The sequence below is a fragment of the Anomaloglossus baeobatrachus genome, chromosome 5 (assembly GCF_048569485.1).
Source record: "Anomaloglossus baeobatrachus isolate aAnoBae1 chromosome 5, aAnoBae1.hap1, whole genome shotgun sequence".
Taxonomy (NCBI): Eukaryota; Metazoa; Chordata; class Amphibia; order Anura; family Aromobatidae; genus Anomaloglossus; species Anomaloglossus baeobatrachus.
This window is the reverse complement of record NC_134357.1, coordinates 239,273,500-239,296,804: the sequence shown is the minus strand read 5'-3', so window position 1 is coordinate 239,296,804 and position 23,305 is coordinate 239,273,500. Positions and strand designations below refer to the sequence as shown.

Here is a 23,305-nt window from a genome sequence, read left to right as displayed (position 1 = left end):
CTGTGCATGTGTAACGCTGAACTGTGGTCGTCTGTGTACTGTGCATGTGTAACGCTGAACTGTGGTCGTCTGTGTACTGTGCGTGTGTAACGCTGAACTGTGGTCGTCTGTGTACTGTGTGTGTGTAACGCTGATCTGTGGTCGTCTGTGTACTGTGCGAGTGTAACGCTCAACTGTGGTCGTCTGTGTACTGTGCGTGTGTAACGCTGAACAGTGGTCGTCTGTGTACTGTGCGTGTGTAACGCTGAACAGTGGTCGTCTGTGTACTGTGCATGTGTAACGCTGAACAGTGGTCGTCTGTGTACTGTGCATGTGTAACGCTGAACTGTGGTCGTCTGTGTACTGTGCGTGTGTAACGCTGAACTGTGGTCGTCTGTGTACTGTGCGTGTGTAACGCTGAACTGTGGTCGTCTGTGTACTGTGCGAGTGTAACGCTGAACTGTGGTCGTCTGTGTACTGTGCGTGTGTAACGCTGAACTGTGGTCGTCTGTGTACTGTGCGTGTGTAACGCTGATCTGTGGTCGTCTGTGTACTGTGCATGTGTAACGCTGAACAGTGGTCGTCTGTGTACTGTGCATGTGTAACGCTGAACAGTGGTCGTCTGTGTACTGTGCGTGTGTAACGCTGAATTGTGGTCGTCTGTGTACTGTGCGTGTGTAACGCTGATCTGTGGTCGTCTGTGTACTGTGCGTGTGTAACGCTGAACTGTGGTCGTCTGTGTACTGTGCATGTGTAACGCTGATCTGTGGTCGTCTGTGTACTGTGCATGTGTAACGCTCAACTGTGGTCGTCTGTGTACTGTGCGTGTGTAACGCTGAACAGTGGTCGTCTGTGTACTGTGCGTGTGTAACGCTGAACAGTGGTCGTCTGTGTACTGTGCGTGTGTAACGCTGAACAGTGGTCGTCTGTGTACTGTGCATGTGTAACGCTGAACTGTGGTCGTCTGTGTACTGTGCATGTGTAACGCTGAACTGTGGTCGTCTGTGTACTGTGCGTGTGTAACGCTGAACTGTGGTCGTCTGTGTACTGTGTGTGTGTAACGCTGATCTGTGGTCGTCTGTGTACTGTGCGAGTGTAACGCTCAACTGTGGTCGTCTGTGTACTGTGCGTGTGTAACGCTGAACAGTGGTCGTCTGTGTACTGTGCGTGTGTAACGCTGAACAGTGGTCGTCTGTGTACTGTGCATGTGTAACGCTGAACAGTGGTCGTCTGTGTACTGTGCATGTGTAACGCTGAACTGTGGTCGTCTGTGTACTGTGCGTGTGTAACGCTGAACTGTGGTCGTCTGTGTACTGTGCGTGTGTAACGCTGAACTGTGGTCGTCTGTGTACTGTGCGTGTGTAACGCTGAACTGTGGTCGTCTGTGTACTGTGTGTGTGTAACGCTGATCTGTGGTCGTCTGTGTACTGTGCGAGTGTAACGCTCAACTGTGGTCGTCTGTGTACTGTGTGTGTGTAACGCTGAACAGTGGTCGTCTGTGTACTGTGCGTGTGTAACACTGATCTGTGGTCGTCTGTGTACTGTGCGAGTGTAACGCTGAACTGTGGTCGTCTGTGTACTGTGTGTGTGTAACGCTGATCTGTGGTCGTCTGTGTACTGTGCGAGTGTAACGCTCAACTGTGGTCGTCTGTGTACTGTGTGTGTGTAACGCTGAACAGTGGTCGTCTGTGTACTGTGCGTGTGTAACACTGATCTGTGGTCGTCTGTGTACTGTGCGTGTGTAACGCTGAACTGTGGTCGTCTGTGTACTGTGCGTGTGTAACGCTGAACAGTGGTCGTCTGTGTACTGTGCGTGTGTAACGCTGAACTGTGGTCGTCTGTGTACTGTGCGTGTGTAACGCTGAACTGTGGTCGTCTGTGTACTGTGCGTGTGTAACGCTGATCTGTGGTCGTCTGTGTACTGTGCGTGTGTAACGCTGATCTGTGGTCGTCTCTGTACTGTGCGAGTGTAACGCTGATCTGTGGTCGTCTGTGTACTGTGTATGTGTAACGCTGATCTGTGGTCGTCTGTGTACTGTGTGGCACACTGAGCAGTTCGGTCTTCAGTAACAGTGACCTGACTGGTGAACGAGTGTACAGTTCCCCTAAGAGTTGTTACGATCTATTATAATTCTGGATTAATCAGCACGGTGGCTCAGTGGTTAGCAGTGCACGGTGGCTCAGTGGTTAGCAATGCATCCCACTACAGACATGTTCAAGGAGTTTGTACTTTCTCCCCGTGTTTGTGCGGGTTTCCTCTCACACTTCAGACATACTTATGGGGATCTTAGATTGTGAGCCCCAATGGGGGCAGTGACAATCCTGTTTATAAGGCGCTATGGAATATGATGGTGCTATATAAACAAAGCATATAAATAGATTATGATGATGCTATAATGGTGATTTAAGAAAACTGTTCCCAATGCTCTGCCTCCACGCTACAAACGTGGATAATCCTCCCTGGGTTTAGTGCAGCTTTCCCACATTGCTCCGGCCTCTGTGTTTTGGCTGAATCGATGACACCATGTTGTATGCGCACACTACACTAGGGAATTACTGCCCTCGGTAGTTCTGCTGATGTGGGAGCACGAGCTGCCGTCCTCAGTGATTGGCTGCAGCAGTAACACTACAGTTCCAAAGTTTGGGGTCACCCAGACAATTTTGTCTTTTCCATGAAATATCATACTTTTCTTTACCAAATGAGTTGCATATGAATAGAAAATATCGTCCAGACGTTGACGAGGTTAGAAATAATGATTGTTACTTGAAGTAATAATTTTCTCTTCACACTTTGCCTTCGTCACAGAATGCTCCTTTGCAGCAATTCCAGCTTTGCAGACCTTTGGAATTCTATTCTAATTTGCGGAGGTAATCTGGAGATATGTCCCCCCCATGCTTCCAGAAGCCTCTCCCACAAGTTGGATTGGCTTGGTGGACACTTTTTGCGTACCATACGGTCAAGCTGCTCCCACAACAGCTCTATAGGGTTGAGATCTGGTGACTGGGCTGGCCACTCTATTACAGATAGAATACCAGCTGCTGCTTCTTCCCTAAATAGTCCGTGCATAATTTGGAGGTGTGCTTTGGGTCATTGTCCTGTTGTAGGATGAAATTGGCTCCAATCAAGCGCTGTCCACAGGGTATGGCATGGCGTTGCAAAATGGAGTGATAGCCTTCCTTATTCAAAATCCCTTTTACCTTGTACAAATCTCCCACTTTACCAGAACCAAAGCAACCCCAGACCATCAAATTACCTCCTCCATGCTTGACAGATGGCGTCAGGCACTCTTCCAGCATCTTTTCAGTTGTTCTGCGTCTCACAAATGTTCTTCTGTTTGATCCAAACACCTCAAGCTTCGATTCGTCTGTCCATAACACTTTCTTCCAATCTTCCTCTGTCCAATGTCTGTGTTGTTTTGCCCATATTAATCTTTTCCTTTTATTAGCCAGTCTCAGATATGGCTTTTTTTGCCACTCTGCCCTGAAGGCCAGCATCCCGGAGTTGCCTCTGCACTGTAGACATTACACTGGCATTTTGCGGGTACTATTTAATGAAGCTGCCAGTTGAGGATCTGTGAGGTGTTGATTCCTCAAACTAGAGACTCTAATGTACTGGTCTTGTTGCTCAGTTGTGCAGCGCGGCCTCCCACTTCTCTTTCTACTCTGGTTAGAGCTTGTTTGTACTCTCCTCTGAAGGGAGTAGTACACACCATTGTAGGAAATCTTCAGTTTCTTGGCAATTTCTCACATGGAATATCCTTCATTTCTAAGAACAAGAATACACTGTGGAATTTCTCATGAAAGTTCTCTTTTTCTGGCCATTTTGAGAGTTTAATGGAACCAACAAATGTAATTCTCCAGATTCTCAACTTGCTCAAAGGAAGGTCCGTTTTATAGCTTCTCTAATCAGCAAAACTGTTTTCAGCTGTGCTAACATACTTGCACAAGGGATTTCTAAACATCCCTTAAGTTTGTTTCACACATCTGGCACTTTGCTGGATCCGGCACACATGCAGTACAGTACATTCATTTACAGTGGAAGCGCGACACCATGCGGTTGTGTGCTTCATGCACAACCGTATTTGTCCGCATGGTGTCGCGCTTCCACTGTAAATGAATGTACTGTACAGCATGTGTGCCGGATCCAGCAAAGTGCCAGATGTGTGAAATGGTCCTTAGCCTTCTAACACAGTTACAAACACAATGTACCATTAGAACACTGGAGTGGTGGTTGTTGGGAATGGGCCTCTATACACCTATGTAGATATTGCATTAAAAAAAAGATGTGCGCAGCTAGAATAGTCATTTACCACATTAACAATGTATAGAGTGGATTTCTGTGTAATTTACTGTTAGCTTCATTGGAAAAAAATGTGTTTTTCTTTCAAAAATAAGGAATTTTCTAAGTGACTCTAAACTTTTGAACTGTAGTGTGTATATGTATTATTATGATCACATAAAACGTTATTTCAGCATTAAAATCTGAATATCACATTACTACTACTATCCAATCTAGATGCCCAAATAATGCACAACACACCAAAGCTTAGCCGATCTTAAGTGCATTACTAGGCTCACTAAAAGCTGCATACCAAATCCTCAGAATGTGAACTCTGCCAACTGCAAGAAAGCACCAAAATCCACATCTAAACTATTAGCATCTAAAATCTACTAAGCAAATAACTGTATTACTGACAACAACATCTCTTGCCAAATTACCTGACATTTCACCAACAAAAAATAATCATAAATAAATACAAACTGAGTAATGCTGTGATCTCAGGCAGCGTTTTTACCGCAGCCCAAACCTGCCATCTTGGCTGTAAAAACATATGTGCATATACAGGTCTTGATGAATTTTTGCGGTATTTTTAGTGGTGGTTTTTTGGAGCAGAACACATGAGTGTTATTTAATACGGTTAGTTTTATTTAAGACAAAAACACTGCAAAAAAAACCGCAGGAAAACCTAAACCAGTTGCAGTTTTTTGCGCATTTTTTGCACTTTCTCATTGCTTTTTTATTGGTGAAAAACACTTTAAAAACACAAAAAATTGACATGCTGCAGATTTCAAAAGTGCTGCAGTGCTTGAATTCTGTCAGGGAAAATAGTCCGTGCGTGAGATTTCTGAATGCCATGGCGTTTGTTGGAACTGTAAAAAGCAGCATCTTGTTTGCATTAAATAAAAAGCTTCAAAAACGCTGCATATGAACATAGCTTTAATGTAGCACAACTACCACTATCCAATTCACAGTGTCCAACACAACAGAATCTCAACCTATGGCAAGTAAACCATAATACTGCTAGAATGCATGCTAAATCCTCAGTGGACGGCGACACACTAAAAATAACACTTAAGCTCAAAATGTTTCTCCTGTATTACCGTATGACCTAGGTCAGACCAAACACTCCCCATTAGGTACGCTCTTCTATAGGTGATCATTGCACTTGATCTACATGGTGGTATCAGTTGTCTGTTTTTTATTAGTTTTTGTATGTCATATTGCTTATATCAAAGGTTTAAATCGTGCTGCGAGAACTACGAGTATTTACATGAGTATACCAAGATAGTAACTGTCTCTCTCCCAGTCTCTATCTGTCTGTCTCTGCGTGTCCGTGTGTCTGTCTCTGTCTGTTTGTATCAGTCTCTCTGTCTGTCTTTCTCTGTCTCTGTGTCTGTCTCTATCTTTGTGTTTGTCTGTCTTTCTGTCTATTCCTGTGTCTGTCTGTCTCTCTATCTGTCTGTCAGTCTCTTTCCCCGTCTGTGTCTGTTCTCCGTCTGTCTCTGTTCTCCGTCTGTCTCTGTTCTCCGTCTGTCTCTGTTCTCCGTCTGTCTCTGTTCTCCGTCTGTCTCTGTTCCCCGTCTGTCTCTGTTCCCCGTCTGTCTCTGTTCCCCGTCTGTCTCTGTTCCCCGTCTGTCTCTGTTCCCCGTCTGTCTCTGTTCCCCGTCTGTCTCTGTTCCCCGTCTGTCTCTGTCTCTTTCCCTTAATGAAAAAGACTCAGGCACTCAAAATTTTGTTGGAACTCTAGTAACTTTTATTTGTTCTTTTTATTCAATATAAAGCAGTCACAAATTGACGTTTCGGCATAAGCCTTCTTCAATGACTGAGGCTAAGGAGTGTAACAAAAGATTTTTTCTTTATAAATACACCACATAAGGACTTCTATGTCATGACTGGAGGTGTCCTCCAAAGGATATAATTCACCTCATTCTAGATAAATGGTAGATATCTGTCTTGTCTAATAACATGGGCACCTCAAACTGTAAGGTATTGAAATGTAACAAAAGAAGAATCAAGCACAAGCTTGAAGAGCCCTTCACCCCTGATCACCGGCCTGACAGTTTGCCGCGGGCACTTATCACAAAGGCTTTCTTTTTGAACCTGCCTCTACTCTACAGTTCATTCAATGGATCTCTCTAGATATATTCCTGGATTATAATTGAAGCCTCCTATTATCACAGTGCAAAATAGGATAATTTTTCATATAACTAAGATCCTAAATTTTGAGGTCGGCTCTTCAAGCTTGTGCTTGATTCTTCTTTTGTTACATTTCAATACCTTACAGTTTGAGGTGCCCATGTTATTAGACAAGACAGATATCTACCATATGTAGAATAAGATGAATTATATCCTTTGGAGGACACCTCCAGTCATGACATAGAAGTCCTTATGTGGTGTATTTATAAAGAAAAAATCTTTTGTTACACTCCTTAGCCTCAGTCATTGAAGAAGGCTTATGCCGAAATGTCAATTTGTGACTGCTTTATATTGAATAAAAAGAACAAATAAAAGTTACTAGAGTTCCAACAAAATTTTGAGTGCTGGAGTCTTTTTCATTATATAAATCTTTTTTTCTCCTGAGCACCATATACGGTGAGCTGAACCTCTACATACTGTCTGTCTCTTTCCCTGTCTGCCTGTCTCTTTCCCTGTCTGCCTGTCTCTTTCCCTGTCTGTCTCTCTGTCTGTCTCTTTCCCTGTCTGCCTGTCTCTTTCCCTGTCTGTCTGCTTCTGTCTGTCTCTTTCCCTGTTTGCCTGTCTCTTTCCCTATCTGTCTGCCTCTGTCAGTCTTTTTGACTGTCTCTCTCTCTGTCTCTCTTTCTGTCTCTCTCTATCCATCTCTCCACCGACATCTTATTACCTCACACATAACCTTCTTATACTAACAATTTATTTTGTTCTTTCCTATGGCAACCAATTACAGCTCCTTTTAATAAACTAATAGCTCACAGCTCCATTCACTTTAATGGAGGCAGGTTTTTTAGAGAGTAATTGTAAAGTGTGGGGTTAAATTTTTCCGTCAAAACATAGTCTATGACATTTCCTGACTCACATGGGGCGTCTGTGCAAAATTTTGTGATTTGTAAATGCGACGGTGCGGATTCCTTTAGCAGAGATACGGTACCCACACACACACATACATACATACATACACACATAGATACATACATACACTCATACATACATACATACACTCAGCTTTATATATTAGATAAACAGGAGGACTATGAGTCATTTTCACTTCATCTAAAAAACTTTATTATATTCTTCAAAAATGGTAATCTAAATAACAATAATGACTCCAAATCAATTAGCATAGGCCGTGTTGACCTGCAGATTAGTTTAGGTAAATAATGTAATAATCTTATGTTCATATAATTGGCAATGATCAAAATAGTGCATATAATAATATCTCACAAATATCACACTGCCAGTACATAATCTACCGTAGTCATATAAGACCACAAAAAAGTACCATTTTGACCTTTAGAAAAATTCGGTAAGTATTCAGTCTACTGATCATATAGCCATATAATTGACAAAGATCAAAACAAGTACATGAAATTGTTTTTCACATATAGCAAAATGTCTATGCATAATATATTATAGAACACTCATTTACATGTAGTAATCATATAAAACCACAGGAGGGCACCAGATCTCCTATACATATAGGAGATCTGGTGCCCTCCTGTGGTTTTATATGATTACTACATGTAAATGAGTGTTCTATAGTGCTGAGCCTCTCACAGCAGGCTATCAGTACACAATACACTTTGTACTATACATTTCCATGTGTCTAAAGGTACCTTTACACAGAGCGAGATCGCTGCTGAGTCACAGATTCTGACACAACAACGACCTTGCCAGCGGTCTCGCTACGTTTGACTCATAGCAGCGACCAGGCCCCTGCTGTGAGATCGCTGGTTATGTCGGAATGGCCTGGACCATTTTTTGATCATCAAGTTCCTGCTGGGCAGGATGCATCGGTATGTTTGGCACCTTACCAACGACCTCGTTGATGACTCAGAGCTCAGACAAGTACAGCCGAGATCGTTATACAGGTCGCTGTATCGTTGCTGCATCATTGGGAAGATCTGACTGTTTGACATCTCACCAGCGACCACGTAGCGACTTACCTGTGATCCTTATCAGGTCGTATCGTTGCCGGGATCGCTGGAAAGTCGTTAAATGTGACAGGGACTTAACAGTAAATGACTACAAATAGCTTAGAACATACAAGTTAAACAGAGGACATAATAGATTAGATTATTTACCCACTAGAAGGTGGCCCGATTCTACGCATCGGGTATTCTAGAATTTACGTATTGTGTAGTTAATGTATGATTTTTGTTATATATATATATATATATATAGATGTTGTTGTCTGTAGTTACCAAGTGTTTGTGTAGGGCGCTGTACATGTTCTGGGTGTTGTCTGGGTGTGGCGGGGGGTGAGAGCGGTGTTGTATGTGTGTTGCGTGTGTTGCGTTGTTTGTGGAGCGCTGTGTGTCTGTAGCGTTGTGTGTGTGTTGCGCGGTTTGTGTGGGTGTGGTGTGTTTTGGGGGAGGTATGTTTTGTGCAATGTGTGTGTGTTGCATGGTATGTGCGTATATTTATGTATGCCGCGGTGTTTGGGTGTTGTGTGTGTGCAGCGTTGTCTGTGTGTGTGGGTGTCTGTGTAGGGCGGTGTTTGTGGTTCCCAGTGTGTGTGTGTGGTGTGTTGTGTGTGTGTGTGTGTGTGTGTGTGTTAGGGGGAGGTGTGCACCTCCCATCGTGCTCCATCCCCCATGCTGCACATCCCCATCGTGCTCCATCCGCCATGCTGCGCACTCCCAAACGTGCTCCATCCGCCATGCTGCGCACTCCCAAACGTGCTCCATCTGCCATGCTGCGCACTCCCAAACGTGCTCCATCCGCCATGCTGCGCACTCCCAAACGTGCTCCATCCGCCATGCTGCGCACTCCCAAACGCGCTCCATCCGCCATGCTGCGCACTCCCAAACGTGCTCCATCCGCCATGCTACGCACTCCCAAACGTGCTCCATCCCCCATGCTGCGCACTCCCCATCGTGCTCCATCCCCCATGCTGCGCACCCCCCATCGTGCTCCATCCCCCATGCCGCACCAGCATCAGCTTCTCTGCCCCCAGCATCAGCCTCTCTGCCCCCAGCATCAGCCTCTCTCCTCCCAGCATCAGCCTCTCTCCTCCCAGCATCAGCCTCTCTCCTCCCAGCATCAGCCTCTCTCCTCCCAGCATCAGCCTCTCTCCTCCCAGCATCAGCCTCTCTGTCCCCAGCATCAGCCTCTCTGTCCCCAGCATCAGCCTCTCTGTCCCCAGCATCAGCCTCTCTGTCCCCAGCATCAGCCTCCCCCAGCATCAGCCTCTCTTCTCTCAGCCTCCCCCCTCCCAGCCTCCCCCTCCCAGCCTCCCTCCTCCCAGCCTCCCCCAGCATCAGCCTCCCCCTCCCAGCCTCCCCCAGCATATGCCACCCCCTCCCAGCCTCCCCCAGCATCAGCCTCTCGCCTCCCAGCCTCCCCCAGCATCAGCCTCTCTCCTCCCAGCCTCCCCCAGCATCAGCCTCTCTCCTCCCAGCCTCCTCCAGCATCAGCCTCTCTCCTCCCAGCCTCCCCCAGCATCAGCCTCCCCCTCCCAGCCTTCCCCAGGATCAGCCTCTCTACTCCCAGCCTCCCTCCTCCCAGCCTCCCCCAGCATCAGCCTCCCCCTCCCAGCCTCCCCAGCATCAGCCTCTCTCCTCCCAGCCTCCCCCAGCATCAGCCTCTCTCCTCTCAGCCTCCCCCAGCATCAGCCTACACCCTCCCAGCCTCCCCCAGCATCAGCCTCCCCCAGCATCAGCCTCCCCCAGCATCAGCCTACCCCAGCATCAGCCTACACCCTCCCAGCCTCCCCCAGCATCAGCCTACCCCAGCATCAGCCTCTCTCCTCCCAGCCTCCCCCAGCATCAGCCTCCCCCTCCCAGCCTTCCCCAGGATCAGCCTCTCTCCTCCCAGCCTCCCCCAGCCTCCCCCAGCACGCCGTGCTCCTCTGCCGACACTCACAGATCCGATTGCATACACTCACACACACACTCACACATCTGAACACACTCACACACATCCGATCGCATACACTCACACACACACACTGAAGATATCGCACATACGCGCTCACACTCACAACATCCGGAGATACCACATGCTTCTGGCCATGTGATCCTCCGGCAGGTCCTGGAAGGTCACTCCACAGTATCGCCGCCAAGAAGCAAGCGATATCCCAGGATGTTGTGAGTGTGTGGATGCGATGTGATGTGTGTGTGAGAGTGAGTGTGATCTGATGTGTGTGTGTGTGTTGTTATGTGTGTGCGTGTGTATGTTCCGCCGCTGCAGGACCTTGATGCGCTGGTAACTATGCTACCATGGTTACCAGCGTATCCCGTCCCCCGCTCGCACGGGAGCCCACACCAGCATACGGCGGCAACCCCAGCAATGCGAGGGTATGTGTCGGCTGGGTTGGCGGCGTACGCTGATGTGGGCTCCCGGGGGTACATTACTCACCTGGGAGTCGTGGCTCCGTGTCGGTTCGGGGAATGCGTGCGGGGGGCGGGGCCAGAGCGAGCGAGCGTGCATTGCGTGAGGGGGGCGGGGCGTGGCCGAGTTGCCAATGCGTGCAGGGTGCCGGGGCGAGAGGCCAATCCGTGTGGGGGGCGGAGCCTGGGCAAGCAGCCGGCCAATCCGTGTGCGGGCGGAGCCTGGGCGAGCGGCCAATCCGTGCGGGGGGCGGGGCCATGGCGAGCCCAGCGGCCAATCAGTCACCGTGAGGACACACTTTTGGAGCAAGACAGACAGACAGACAGAATAAGGCAATTATATATATAGATAGTGCGTAATTAGATTTTACAGCTACTTCCCTGACGCCTGTTTCGCAAATTACTTTTTTTCAAGGGGACCCTTGAAAGTAAAAATGACTTATAGTCTTCCTGTTCATATAAGTATTTACATGAGTAACTGAGTACATGCCCACATGCTCTAGTCAAAGCCATGGGGTAAGAATTGAGGCGTGCTGCACTATGAACTCTTAAATGATCTTTTCATGCTGTTCTTCTATCTGTCAGAGTACAATACACTCAACCTAATACATAATCTTATATTATGGATGTCTGTCTTCTAGCGCTGAAGAATTATTCCCTAGATGCGGAGTATTGTGGAGGAGCCAACACTTATCCATGGTGGTTTCAAAGGAAACATCTGTCTAATGAAACCTCGGAATAGACCTTAAGAAAACCTGACTGCAGCCGTGAGTGGATAATGAATCTGTATTAACTTATGTCTTCAGCGGTCCAGCAATATCTATTGTGTCCTTATTACTACTGTGGCAGAGTCTCTACCCAGACTGTGCATGGAAAAGATTGCAGCAGGCACTATTGTGGTCTGATTTATGGGCCAGACTTAGCATGTAACAGCAGACAGCTCCTGAGCATGTGCGCTATGCAGACACGCACAAGGAGCGGCACACAGAGCCAATCACTGCAATTTGTGGACGTGACCTGTCCAATTTTTAGTATTGTCTTCTGAACCCAGCCTAGAGATGAGAAGAGCATCCAGCCATCTGCTGGTATGTGGATGTATATGGCACCTTATTGACAGAGATTTTTGGTCTCTTCAGTTGTGGCAATTCAGAGAAGCTGTTTGCATGTACTCATAGGCTGTATAGTACTGTATATGTATGAGGTCAGCTCTTATACTTAGAGAGCGCTGTGCACCTCAGGTTGTCAGTGAGGAGTAGAATGGAACTTTACTCACAATCATCAGTCTCAGAATGTAACTTACATGTTGCTAAATAAAAAGAAATGATCTAGTAAGCAATGTTTTCTTTTGCAAAACCAGAAAAAGTGAAAAAAATTCTACATATTGGAATTATCAGATTTTTGTAGTCACCTGTATGGTGAACCTTAAAGTAATAACTAAAAAACAATGGGAAAATGTTTGGGTTTTTTTTCCTTGCCCTCTAAAATATTGTTCTTCAGTATGTAGTTTGGTGGTGTGTTGTTCAGGGTTTACATTCAGCCACCCCTGAGGATAATAACAGCTTATCTGTGGGGGGCAGGTGTAAGACCACCACTGTTCTGATATTGAGGACCAATCATAAATATCGTATGCCGAGAAAACCTCTGTAAAGATGCATGTTTATCAATATAACATGCCTGGAGAACCCCTTCAATGGGATTGTGCTACAAAAATAGTTTATTTTAATCAAAAGATCTTGAAATAATAATTTATACAATTGGATGTGTTTATATAAAATGTTCCTGTGCTGAGATAATCTTATATATGTGCCCTGCTATGTGCTGTGTAATGGCTGTGTCTGACTGTACAGGGACATGGTCTGATCATACCACATCTCCTGGACAGGAGAAAATAAAAAAAAGTATACAGATATTACAGCATGGGTTCACAAATAATTCTTTCTTTGAGGTAAAACATTTTTTAAAAACAGGCAGGGAAATGTTTTAAATCAAAAAAAGAATCAGCTATGATCCCGTGCTGTAATGTCTGTATACTCTTTTACTTCCTCCCTGGCCCAGGAGATGTGGCATGATCAGACTATGTTCTTGGAGGGTCAGACTTGGCCATTGCACAGTACATAGCAGGAACATTTTTTTAAAGCACATCCAATTGTATAAATTACTAGCTGTAGTACCCAGAGTTGCCCAGGATAGTAACTAAGTGTCTCTCTGTCTCTCTCTCACTCTTCCTCTCGGTCTGTCTCCCTGCTTGTCTGTCTCTATCTCCGTCTATCTCTATCTCTGTCTGTCTCCCTCCCTGTCTGTCTCCCTCCCTGTCTGTCTCCCTCCCTGTCTGTCTCCCTCCCTGTCTGTCTCCCTCCCTGTCTGTGTGCTTGTATGTGTGTCTGTCTCTGTCTCACTATCTCTGTCTGTCTGCTCTGTCTCCCTGTCTCTGTCTGTCTCTCTCTATCTCCCTGTCTGTCTCTGCCTGTCTCTTTCTGTCTGTCTGATTCTCTTTTTGTCTGTCTCTCTGTCTCTGTCTGTCTCTCTTCTCTGTCTGTCTCTCTATCTGTCTCTCCACCAAAATCATATTATCTTACACATAAGCTTCTTATACTAACAATGTCCTTCGTTCCTATAGCAACTGATCAGAGCTCCTATTAATGACCCATAGCTCCCAGCTCCATTGACTTTAATGTAAGCAGGTTTTTTGTTGAATAACTGTAAAGTTCGGGGTTAAATTTTCCCCTCAGAACATAGTCATATGAGGTGTCTTTGCAAAATTTCGAGATTGTAAATGCGACGGTGTGGATTCTTTTAGCTGACACACACACATATACATAGATACATACACAGACATACATACACACACATACATAAATACATACACACACATATATACATACACACACATACATACTGTACATACATACACACATACTGTACATACATACTGTACATACACACATATATACATACACACATACACTCAGTTTTATATATTAGATTATTATTCCGTATCTAGTGATTACCCCTGTAAAGTGGTTCTCCAGGCATATTATATTGATAAACCTTCATCTCTACAGAGGTTTTCTGGGCATGCGATATTTATAATAGGTGAGAAAATCCCTTTAAAGATGATGGCATATCTCTCAGATAGACAGTCAGTAGGTGAGGTGGTACCTATGGGCACCGGCTCCGATCAGGTGTTTGAAGACTTCTTTTATTAGATATGTCCCTATGAGGTTAGTATGCAGTTTAACAGCACCTATCTCATCTGAATAAGACAGCAACAATGTAATGGGAAAGTTGATTCATCTATTTGTATCATAAATGTGTTAACAATCAATTGCAAGCCCAATGAATTAGTTCACCAATACTTCTTAACCCCTTAGTGACAGAGACAAATTTGATCTTCATAACCAAATCTCAATTTTCAATTCTGACCAGTGTAACTTTTACAAATCTCAGTGATTCTCAGATTACTTTTTTGTGATACATTGTACTTCATGGTAAATTTAGGACAATTAGTTTTTTTGGTTAGTTTTTTTTTTTACTCCTTAACAATTTATAATCTGTTCTTGCAGCACAGGATCCTACCCACCGAACCCACAGAAATTTCCAAGTACTTTTCTTTAATTAAAGGACAATGGTTGTCTCCGAGGCTAATGGACTAGTTATAGGAAGAAACAAAATGACTGAGAGCATATTAAACCTCACTCTAGAGATTATCTACCTGCTGACTGGAGAGGTGAGGAGGTCTGGGACAACGTAACAAGATAGAAGAGGGACGTGACTAGATAGGCGAGCGATTCTGGGAATGGGTATATCGTAGTTACTGTAGTGTCCTCCTTCATTCAGGACTGCATAGTAGTGAAGAAGACTTCTGGTGAGTGTGTGGCCTCCACCGGGCATCACTATGTCTCAGAATTATGGCACAGGAACAAGACACTCTTTAGGGAGTCACTTATAGACATGAGGAGCAATGACCAGAAGATCAGAGATCTGGCAAACACGATTATTCATCTGCTGACTGGAGAGGTGAGCACTGCTGGGAATACTGGGGCATTGTACAGTAACTTCAAGCAAGATGTTTGAGAGGTCACTATAATGTTCTGTGTGCCAGGTTCCCATAAGATGTGAGGATGTCGCCATCTATTTCTCCATGGAGGAGTGGGAGTATGTAGAAGAACACAAGGATCAGTACAAGGACGTCATGGTGGAAGATCACCAGCCCCTCACATCAGGAGGTAAGAGAAAACCTTTAGGTTAAGTTCCACAATGAGTGTTTGATGCTATAGATTTTCACTGCACATAAAAGTCAGAGTCTTCCAGTTCCAGCAACGTAGATGGGATTTCTATAAACCTCATGCGCACTGTGCTTTTTCTACACCTGGTAAACAGACTTGTGGTGCGTGTTTTTACATGTCAAAAACGCAATAAATATGCATGTAAAAAACATACAGAAAACGCATGTAACAATACACACAGAAACGCATGTAAAAATACACACAGAAACGCAGGTAAAAAATACAAGTAACCTAATTTAACTAATAGGTTCAGAAAATCTGCAACCTCAAAGACTCACCAAGTACTCAATGTGAGGAAAAAGCCTTGTTTTAAAGGAACGATTTGTTTTAAGGGTCACCTGAGATGTACCCCTCATTAAATAATCTCATCATAATGTAAGAGGAGAATCAAAGAAAAGTAAGATAAAACCACACGATGGCACAAAGAAACAAAGATTCTTTCCAAAATTAACAAATGACTGAAGAAAAAAGTGCTAGATTTGGGAAACATGAGCAAGACGCCTCATCCTAGGATAATTGGCATCCCTGAGAAAATGTGATGATGATGATCCTGGTGAAATGTGTCCCAACCACTGTATCCAGAGACTCTAAGGTCTTCTGTATTCAGAGCTCCCATAGAGTCCTGCTGTTAAAATGCAGAACAAACACGTGAAGCTGTCTGACATGTAAAGGAGATTGAGGCAGGTGAGTACTAAATACTCGCTGTAATTCATAGCAGAAAGAAAGGGATGCGTACACCGAAAATGAACAAGTCCCCCCATCATTGGATCTGTCTACCACCGGTCTTATGGAGGGGACTCTGTCCTGGCCAATTCGGGGGACATTGCTGATCTTTATTTTAAATCCAGCCAAAAATCCAAAGCCCACCAAGTGTTATAGACCCTTAGTTTTATTAAATCTAGTTATCAAAGTATAGGTGTTAAGGTTGGAAAAGACTATAGATGCCACTATTTACAGTAACCAAAAAACTTTATGGGTGGTAAGTGATAACCAAGCAAAACCTGTTCCTGAGTCTACAGTTAGGGTACCGTCACACTTTAGCGACGCAGCAGCGATCCCACCAACGATATGACCTGGTCAGGATCGCTGCTGCGTCGCTACATGGTCGCTGGTGAGCTGTCAAACAGGCAGATCTCACCAGCGACCAGTAACCAGCCCCCAGCCAGCAGCGACGTGCAAGCAACGCTGCGCTTGCACGGAGCCGGCGTCTGGAAGCTGCGGACACAGGTAACTAAGGTAAACATCGGGTATGGTTACCCGATGTTTACCTTAGTTACCAGCGCACACCGCTTAGCTTAGCGTGTGCAGGGAGCAGGAGCTGGCACTGGCAGCGTGAGAGCTGCGGAGGCTGGTAACGAAGGTAAATATCGGGTAACTACCTTGGTTACCCGATGTTTACCTTGGTTACAGCTTACCGCAGGCTGTCAGACGCCGGCTCCTGCTCCCTTCACATTTAGGATTGTTGCTCTCTCGCTGTCACATCGCTGTGTGCTTATCAGCGGGAGAGCAACAATAAAAAAACGAACCAGGGCTGTGTGTAACGAGCAGCGATCTCACAGCAGGGGCCAGATCGCTGCTCAGTGTCACACACAGCGAGATCGCTAATGAGGTCACTGCTGCGTCACAAAAACCGTGACTCAGCAGCGATCTCAATAGCGATCTCGCTGTGTGTGAAGTACCCCTTAGACTGTGTGACTAGAGGGGACCACGCAATTCTTGGTGTTGATGCTCTCAAGGCCTTTCATTTGATAAAATAAAGGTACTTGTGGACAGTGCTGAAGAGGTTTATCATTTTCCAAGCAATGAACCTAAGTCCAAACTGCTGGACTCAAATCTTATGTCCAGGGTAATGCAAATGGGGCAACGTCAAATTCCTTTGTTTTTGAGAAGAGGGACAAGGCAGTGATGTCCACTGTCCCCTAGGGATTTTGTCTTGGCTACTCAATACCTTGCTAATATTATAGGAATGCATAATAGAATTGAAGGTTTAAAATGGAGAGAGGAGAGGAATAAAATGTCTATCTATATGACAATAAATAATATGTGACATTTTCCAAGCTCTTTTACATATACACTGTGCGCACAATTATTTGGCAATTTTTATTTTTGATCTTTTCTCATGAGCCAGATCAGACACCCCCATACTTTGCACTGACGAGGGGCAAGCACCCCGAAACACCGTGTCTGCAAATTGGGATTCTGATCTGGCTTATATATCCTGAGTCATATTGCAAAGGATTGTCGAAAATCCACTTGTGACTTTTAGGATCGCTACTTCCAATAGGTGGCGCTGTGCTAGAGTTTGTCTCCTTTACTGGAGAGACAATTTGAATATTTCCCAGAGGGGCATTGCAGCTATAAGTCCCCTTACCTGGCAGCCAGACTGGCTTGCAAAGTCTCCTTAAGGAGAATAGTGTTCCCCCGTGGTCCCCACATAGCTTTCTCATGAGCCAGATCAGACACCCCCATACTTTGCACTGACGAGGGGCAAGCACCCCGAAACACCGTGTCTGCAAATTGGGATTCTGATCTGGCTTATATATCCTGAGTCATATTGCAAAGGATTGTCGAAAATCCACTTGTGACTTTTAGGATCGCTACTTCCAATAGGTGGCGCTGTGCTAGAGTTTGTCTCCTTTACTGGAGAGACAATTTGAATATTTCCCAGAGGGGCATTGCAGCTATAAGTCCCCTTACCTGGCAGCCAGACTGGCTTGCAAAGTCTCCTTAAGGAGAATAGTGTTCCCCCGTGGAATTTTAGGGGCATTGCAGCTATAAGTCCCCTTACCTGGCAGCCAGACTGGCTTGCAAAGTCTCCTTAAGGAGAATAGTGTTCCCCCGTGGTCCCCACATAGCTTTCTCATGAGCCAGATCAGACACCCCCATACTTTGCACTGACGAGGGGCAAGCACCCCGAAACACCGTGTCTGCAAATTGGGATTCTGATCTGGCTTATATATCCTGAGTCATATTGCAAAGGATTGTCGAAAATCCACTTGTGACTTTTAGGATCGCTACTTCCAATAGGTGGCGCTGTGCTAGAGTTTGTCTCCTTTACTGGAGAGACAATTTGAATATTTCCCAGAGGGGCATTGCAGCTATAAGTCCCCTTACCTGGCAGCCAGACTGGCTTGCAAAGTCTCCTTAAGGAGAATAGTGTTCCCCCGTGGAATTTTAGGGGCATTGCAGCTATAAGTCCCCTTACCTGGCAGCCAGACTGGCTTGCAAAGTCTCCTTAAGGAGAATAGTGTTCCCCCGTGGTCCCCACATAGCTTTCTCATGAGCCAGATCAGACACCCCCATACTTTGCACTGACGAGGGGCAAGCACCCCGAAACACCGTGTCTGCAAATTGGGATTCTGATCTGGCTTATATATCCTGAGTCATATTGCAAAGGATTGTCGAAAATCCACTTGTGACTTTTAGGATCGCTACTTCCAATAGGTGGCGCTGTGCTAGAGTTTGTCTCCTTTACTGGAGAGACAATTTGAATATTTCCCAGAGGGGCATTGCAGCTATAAGTCCCCTTACCTGGCAGCCAGACTGGCTTGCAAAGTCTCCTTAAGGAGAATAGTGTTCCCCCGTGGAATTTTAGGGGCATTGCAGCTATAAGTCCCCTTACCTGGCAGCCAGACTGGCTTGCAAAGTCTCCTTAAGGAGAATAGTGTTCCCCCGTGGTCCCCACATAGCTTTCTCATGAGCCAGATCAGACACCCCCATACTTTGCACTGACGAGGGGCAAGCACCCCGAAACACCGTGTCTGCAAATTGGGATTCTGATCTGGCTTATATATCCTGAGTCATATTGCAAAGGATTGTCGAAAATCCACTTGTGACTTTTAGGATCGCTACTTCCAATAGGTGGCGCTGTGCTAGAGTTTGTCTCCTTTACTGGAGAGACAATTTGAATATTTCCCAGAGGGGCATTGCAGCTATAAGTCCCCTTACCTGGCAGCCAGACTGGCTTGCAAAGTCTCCTTAAGGAGAATAGTGTTCCCCCGTGGAATTTTAGGGGCATTGCAGCTATAAGTCCCCTTACCTGGCAGCCAGACTGGCTTGCAAAGTCTCCTTAAGGAGAATAGTGTTCCCCCGTGGTCCCCACATAGCTTTCTCATGAGCCAGATCAGACACCCCCATACTTTGCACTGACGAGGGGCAAGCACCCCGAAACACCGTGTCTGCAAATTGGGATTCTGATCTGGCTTATATATCCTGAGTCATATTGCAAAGGATTGTCGAAAATCCACTTGTGACTTTTAGGATCGCTACTTCCAATAGGTGGCGCTGTGCTAGAGTTTGTCTCCTTTACTGGAGAGACAATTTGAATATTTCCCAGAGGGGCATTGCAGCTATAAGTCCCCTTACCTGGCAGCCAGACTGGCTTGCAAAGTCTCCTTAAGGAGAATAGTGTTCCCCCGTGGAATTTTAGGGGCATTGCAGCTATAAGTCCCCTTACTTGGCAGCCAGACTGGCTTGCAAAGTCTCCTTAAGGAGAATAGTGTTCCCCCGTGGTCCCCACATAGCTTTCTCATGAGCCAGATCAGACACCCCCATACTTTGCACTGACGAGGGGCAAGCACCCCGAAACACCGTGTCTGCAAATTGGGATTCTGATCTGGCTTATATATCCTGAGTCATATTGCAAAGGATTGTCGAAAATCCACTTGTGACTTTTAGGATCGCTACTTCCAATAGGTGGCGCTGTGCTAGAGTTTGTCTCCTTTACTGGAGAGACAATTTGAATATTTCCCAGAGGGGCATTGCAGCTATAAGTCCCCTTACCTGGCAGCCAGACTGGCTTGCAAAGTCTCCTTAAGGAGAATAGTGTTCCCCCGTGGAATTTTAGGGGCATTGCAGCTATAAGTCCCCTTACCTGGCAGCCAGACTGGCTTGCAAAGTCTCCTTAAGGAGAATAGTGTTCCCCCGTGGTCCCCACATAGCTTTCTCATGAGCCAGATCAGACACCCCCATACTTTGCACTGACGAGGGGCAAGCACCCCGAAACACCGTGTCTGCAAATTGGGATTCTGATCTGGCTTATATATCCTGAGTCATATTGCAAAGGATTGTCGAAAATCCACTTGTGACTTTTAGGATCGCTACTTCCAATAGGTGGCGCTGTGCTAGAGTTTGTCTCCTTTACTGGAGAGACAATTTGAATATTTCCCAGAGGGGCATTGCAGCTATAAGTCCCCTTACCTGGCAGCCAGACTGGCTTGCAAAGTCTCCTTAAGGAGAATAGTGTTCCCCCGTGGAATTTTAGGGGCATTGCAGCTATAAGTCCCCTTACCTGGCAGCCAGACTGGCTTGCAAAGTCTCCTTAAGGAGAATAGTGTTCCCCCGTGGTCCCCACATAGCTTTCTCATGAGCCAGATCAGACACCCCCATACTTTGCACTGACGAGGGGCAAGCACCCCGAAACACCGTGTCTGCAAATTGGGATTCTGATCTGGCTTATATATCCTGAGTCATATTGCAAAGGATTGTCGAAAATCCACTTGTGACTTTTAGGATCGCTACTTCCAATAGGTGGCGCTGTGCTAGAGTTTGTCTCCTTTACTGGAGAGACAATTTGAATATTTCCCAGAGGGGCATTGCAGCTATAAGTCCCCTTACCTGGCAGCCAGACTGGCTTGCAAAGTCTCCTTAAGGAGAATAGTGTTCCCCCGTGGAATTTTAGGGGCATTGCAGCTATAAGTCCCCTTACCTGGCAGCCAGACTGGCTTGCAAAGTCTCCTTAAGGAGAATAGTGTTCCCCCGTGGTCCCCACATAGCTTTCTCATGAGCCAGATCAGACACCCCCATACTTTGCACTGACGAGGGGCAAGCACCCCGAAACACCGTGTCTGCAAATTGGGATTCTGATCTGGCTTATATATCCTGAGTCATATTGCAAAGGATTGTCGAAAATCCACTTGTGACTTTTAGGATCGCTACTTCCAATAGGTGGCGCTGTGCTAGAGTTTGTCTCCTTTACTGGAGAGACAATTTGAATATTTCCCAGAGGGGCATTGCAGCTATAAGTCCCCTTACCTGGCAGCCAGACTGGCTTGCAAAGTCTCCTTAAGGAGAATAGTGTTCCCCCGTGGAATTTTAGGGGCATTGCAGCTATAAGTCCCCTTACCTGGCAGCCAGACTGGCTTGCAAAGTCTCCTTAAGGAGAATAGTGTTCCCCCGTGGTCCCCACATAGCTTTCTCATGAGCCAGATCAGACACCCCCATACTTTGCACTGACGAGGGGCAAGCACCCCGAAACACCGTGTCTGCAAATTGGGATTCTGATCTGGCTTATATATCCTGAGTCATATTGCAAAGGATTGTCGAAAATCCACTTGTGACTTTTAGGATCGCTACTTCCAATAGGTGGCGCTGTGCTAGAGTTTGTCTCCTTTACTGGAGAGACAATTTGAATATTTCCCAGAGGGGCATTGCAGCTATAAGTCCCCTTACCTGGCAGCCAGACTGGCTTGCAAAGTCTCCTTAAGGAGAATAGTGTTCCCCCGTGGAATTTTAGGGGCATTGCAGCTATAAGTCCCCTTACCTGGCAGCCAGACTGGCTTGCAAAGTCTCCTTAAGGAGAATAGTGTTCCCCCGTGGTCCCCACATAGCTTTCTCATGAGCCAGATCAGACAACCCCATACTTTGCACTGACGAGGGGCAAGCACCCCGAAACACCGTGTCTGCAAATTGGGATTCTGATCTCGCTTATATATCCTGAGTCATATTGCAAAGGATTGTCGAAAATCCACTTGTGACTTTTAGGATCGCTACTTCCAATAGGTGGCGCTGTGCTAGAGTTTGTCTCCTTTACTGGAGAGACAATTTGAATATTTCCCAGAGGGGCATTGCAGCTATAAGTCCCCTTACCTGGCAGCCAGACTGGCTTGCAAAGTCTCCTTAAGGAGAATAGTGTTCCCCCGTGGAATTTTAGGGGCATTGCAGCTATAAGTCCCCTTACCTGGCAGCCAGACTGGCTTGCAAAGTCTCCTTAAGGAGAATAGTGTTCCCCCGTGGTCCCCACATAGCTTTCTCATGAGCCAGATCAGACACCCCCATACTTTGCACTGACGAGGGGCAAGCACCCCGAAACACCGTGTCTGCAAATTGGGATTCTGATCTGGCTTATATATCCTGAGTCATATTGCAAAGGATTGTCGAAAATCCACTTGTGACTTTTAGGATCGCTACTTCCAATAGGTGGCGCTGTGCTAGAGTTTGTCTCCTTTACTGGAGAGACAATTTGAATATTTCCCAGAGGGGCATTGCAGCTATAAGTCCCCTTACCTGGCAGCCAGACTGGCTTGCAAAGTCTCCTTAAGGAGAATAGTGTTCCCCCGTGGAATTTTAGGGGCATTGCAGCTATAAGTCCCCTTACCTGGCAGCCAGACTGGCTTGCAAAGTCTCCTTAAGGAGAATAGTGTTCCCCCGTGGTCCCCACATAGCTTTCTCATGAGCCAGATCAGACACCCCCATACTTTGCACTGACGAGGGGCAAGCACCCCGAAACACCGTGTCTGCAAATTGGGATTCTGATCTGGCTTATATATCCTGAGTCATATTGCAAAGGATTGTCGAAAATCCACTTGTGACTTTTAGGATCGCTACTTCCAATAGGTGGCGCTGTGCTAGAGTTTGTCTCCTTTACTGGAGAGACAATTTGAATATTTCCCAGAGGGGCATTGCAGCTATAAGTCCCCTTACCTGGCAGCCAGACTGGCTTGCAAAGTCTCCTTAAGGAGAATAGTGTTCCCCCGTGGAATTTTAGGGGCATTGCAGCTATAAGTCCCCTTACCTGGCAGCCAGACTGGCTTGCAAAGTCTCCTTAAGGAGAATAGTGTTCCCCCGTGGTCCCCACATAGCTTTCTCATGAGCCAGATCAGACACCCCCATACTTTGCACTGACGAGGGGCAAGCACCCCGAAACACCGTGTCTGCAAATTGGGATTCTGATCTGGCTTATATATCCTGAGTCATATTGCAAAGGATTGTCGAAAATCCACTTGTGACTTTTAGGATCGCTACTTCCAATAGGTGGCGCTGTGCTAGAGTTTGTCTCCTTTACTGGAGAGACAATTTGAATATTTCCCAGAGGGGCATTGCAGCTATAAGTCCCCTTACCTGGCAGCCAGACTGGCTTGCAAAGTCTCCTTAAGGAGAATAGTGTTCCCCCGTGGAATTTTAGGGGCATTGCAGCTATAAGTCCCCTTACCTGGCAGCCAGACTGGCTTGCA

General features: G+C 46.1%; 1 protein-coding gene across 2 annotated transcripts in view; it reads left to right on the top strand.

The window, feature by feature from the left end:
• LOC142311132 (uncharacterized) overlaps window positions 1–23,305 on the top strand; it is a 67,308-nt gene that overhangs the window by 949 nt on the left and 43,054 nt on the right. The window contains exons 2-5 of one of the 2 annotated variants that reach the window (XM_075349274.1): window positions 11,430–11,555; window positions 14,357–14,515; window positions 14,626–14,805; window positions 14,891–15,014. In XM_075349274.1, the coding sequence (XP_075205389.1) occupies window positions 14,414–14,515; window positions 14,626–14,805; window positions 14,891–15,014 (406 nt within the window). In that variant the 5' untranslated portion in view covers window positions 11,430–11,555; window positions 14,357–14,413. Of the gene's footprint in view, window positions 1–11,429; window positions 11,556–14,351; window positions 14,516–14,625; window positions 14,806–14,890; window positions 15,015–23,305 lie in introns of both variants that reach the window. The other variant, XM_075349273.1, reaches the window with a different exon arrangement.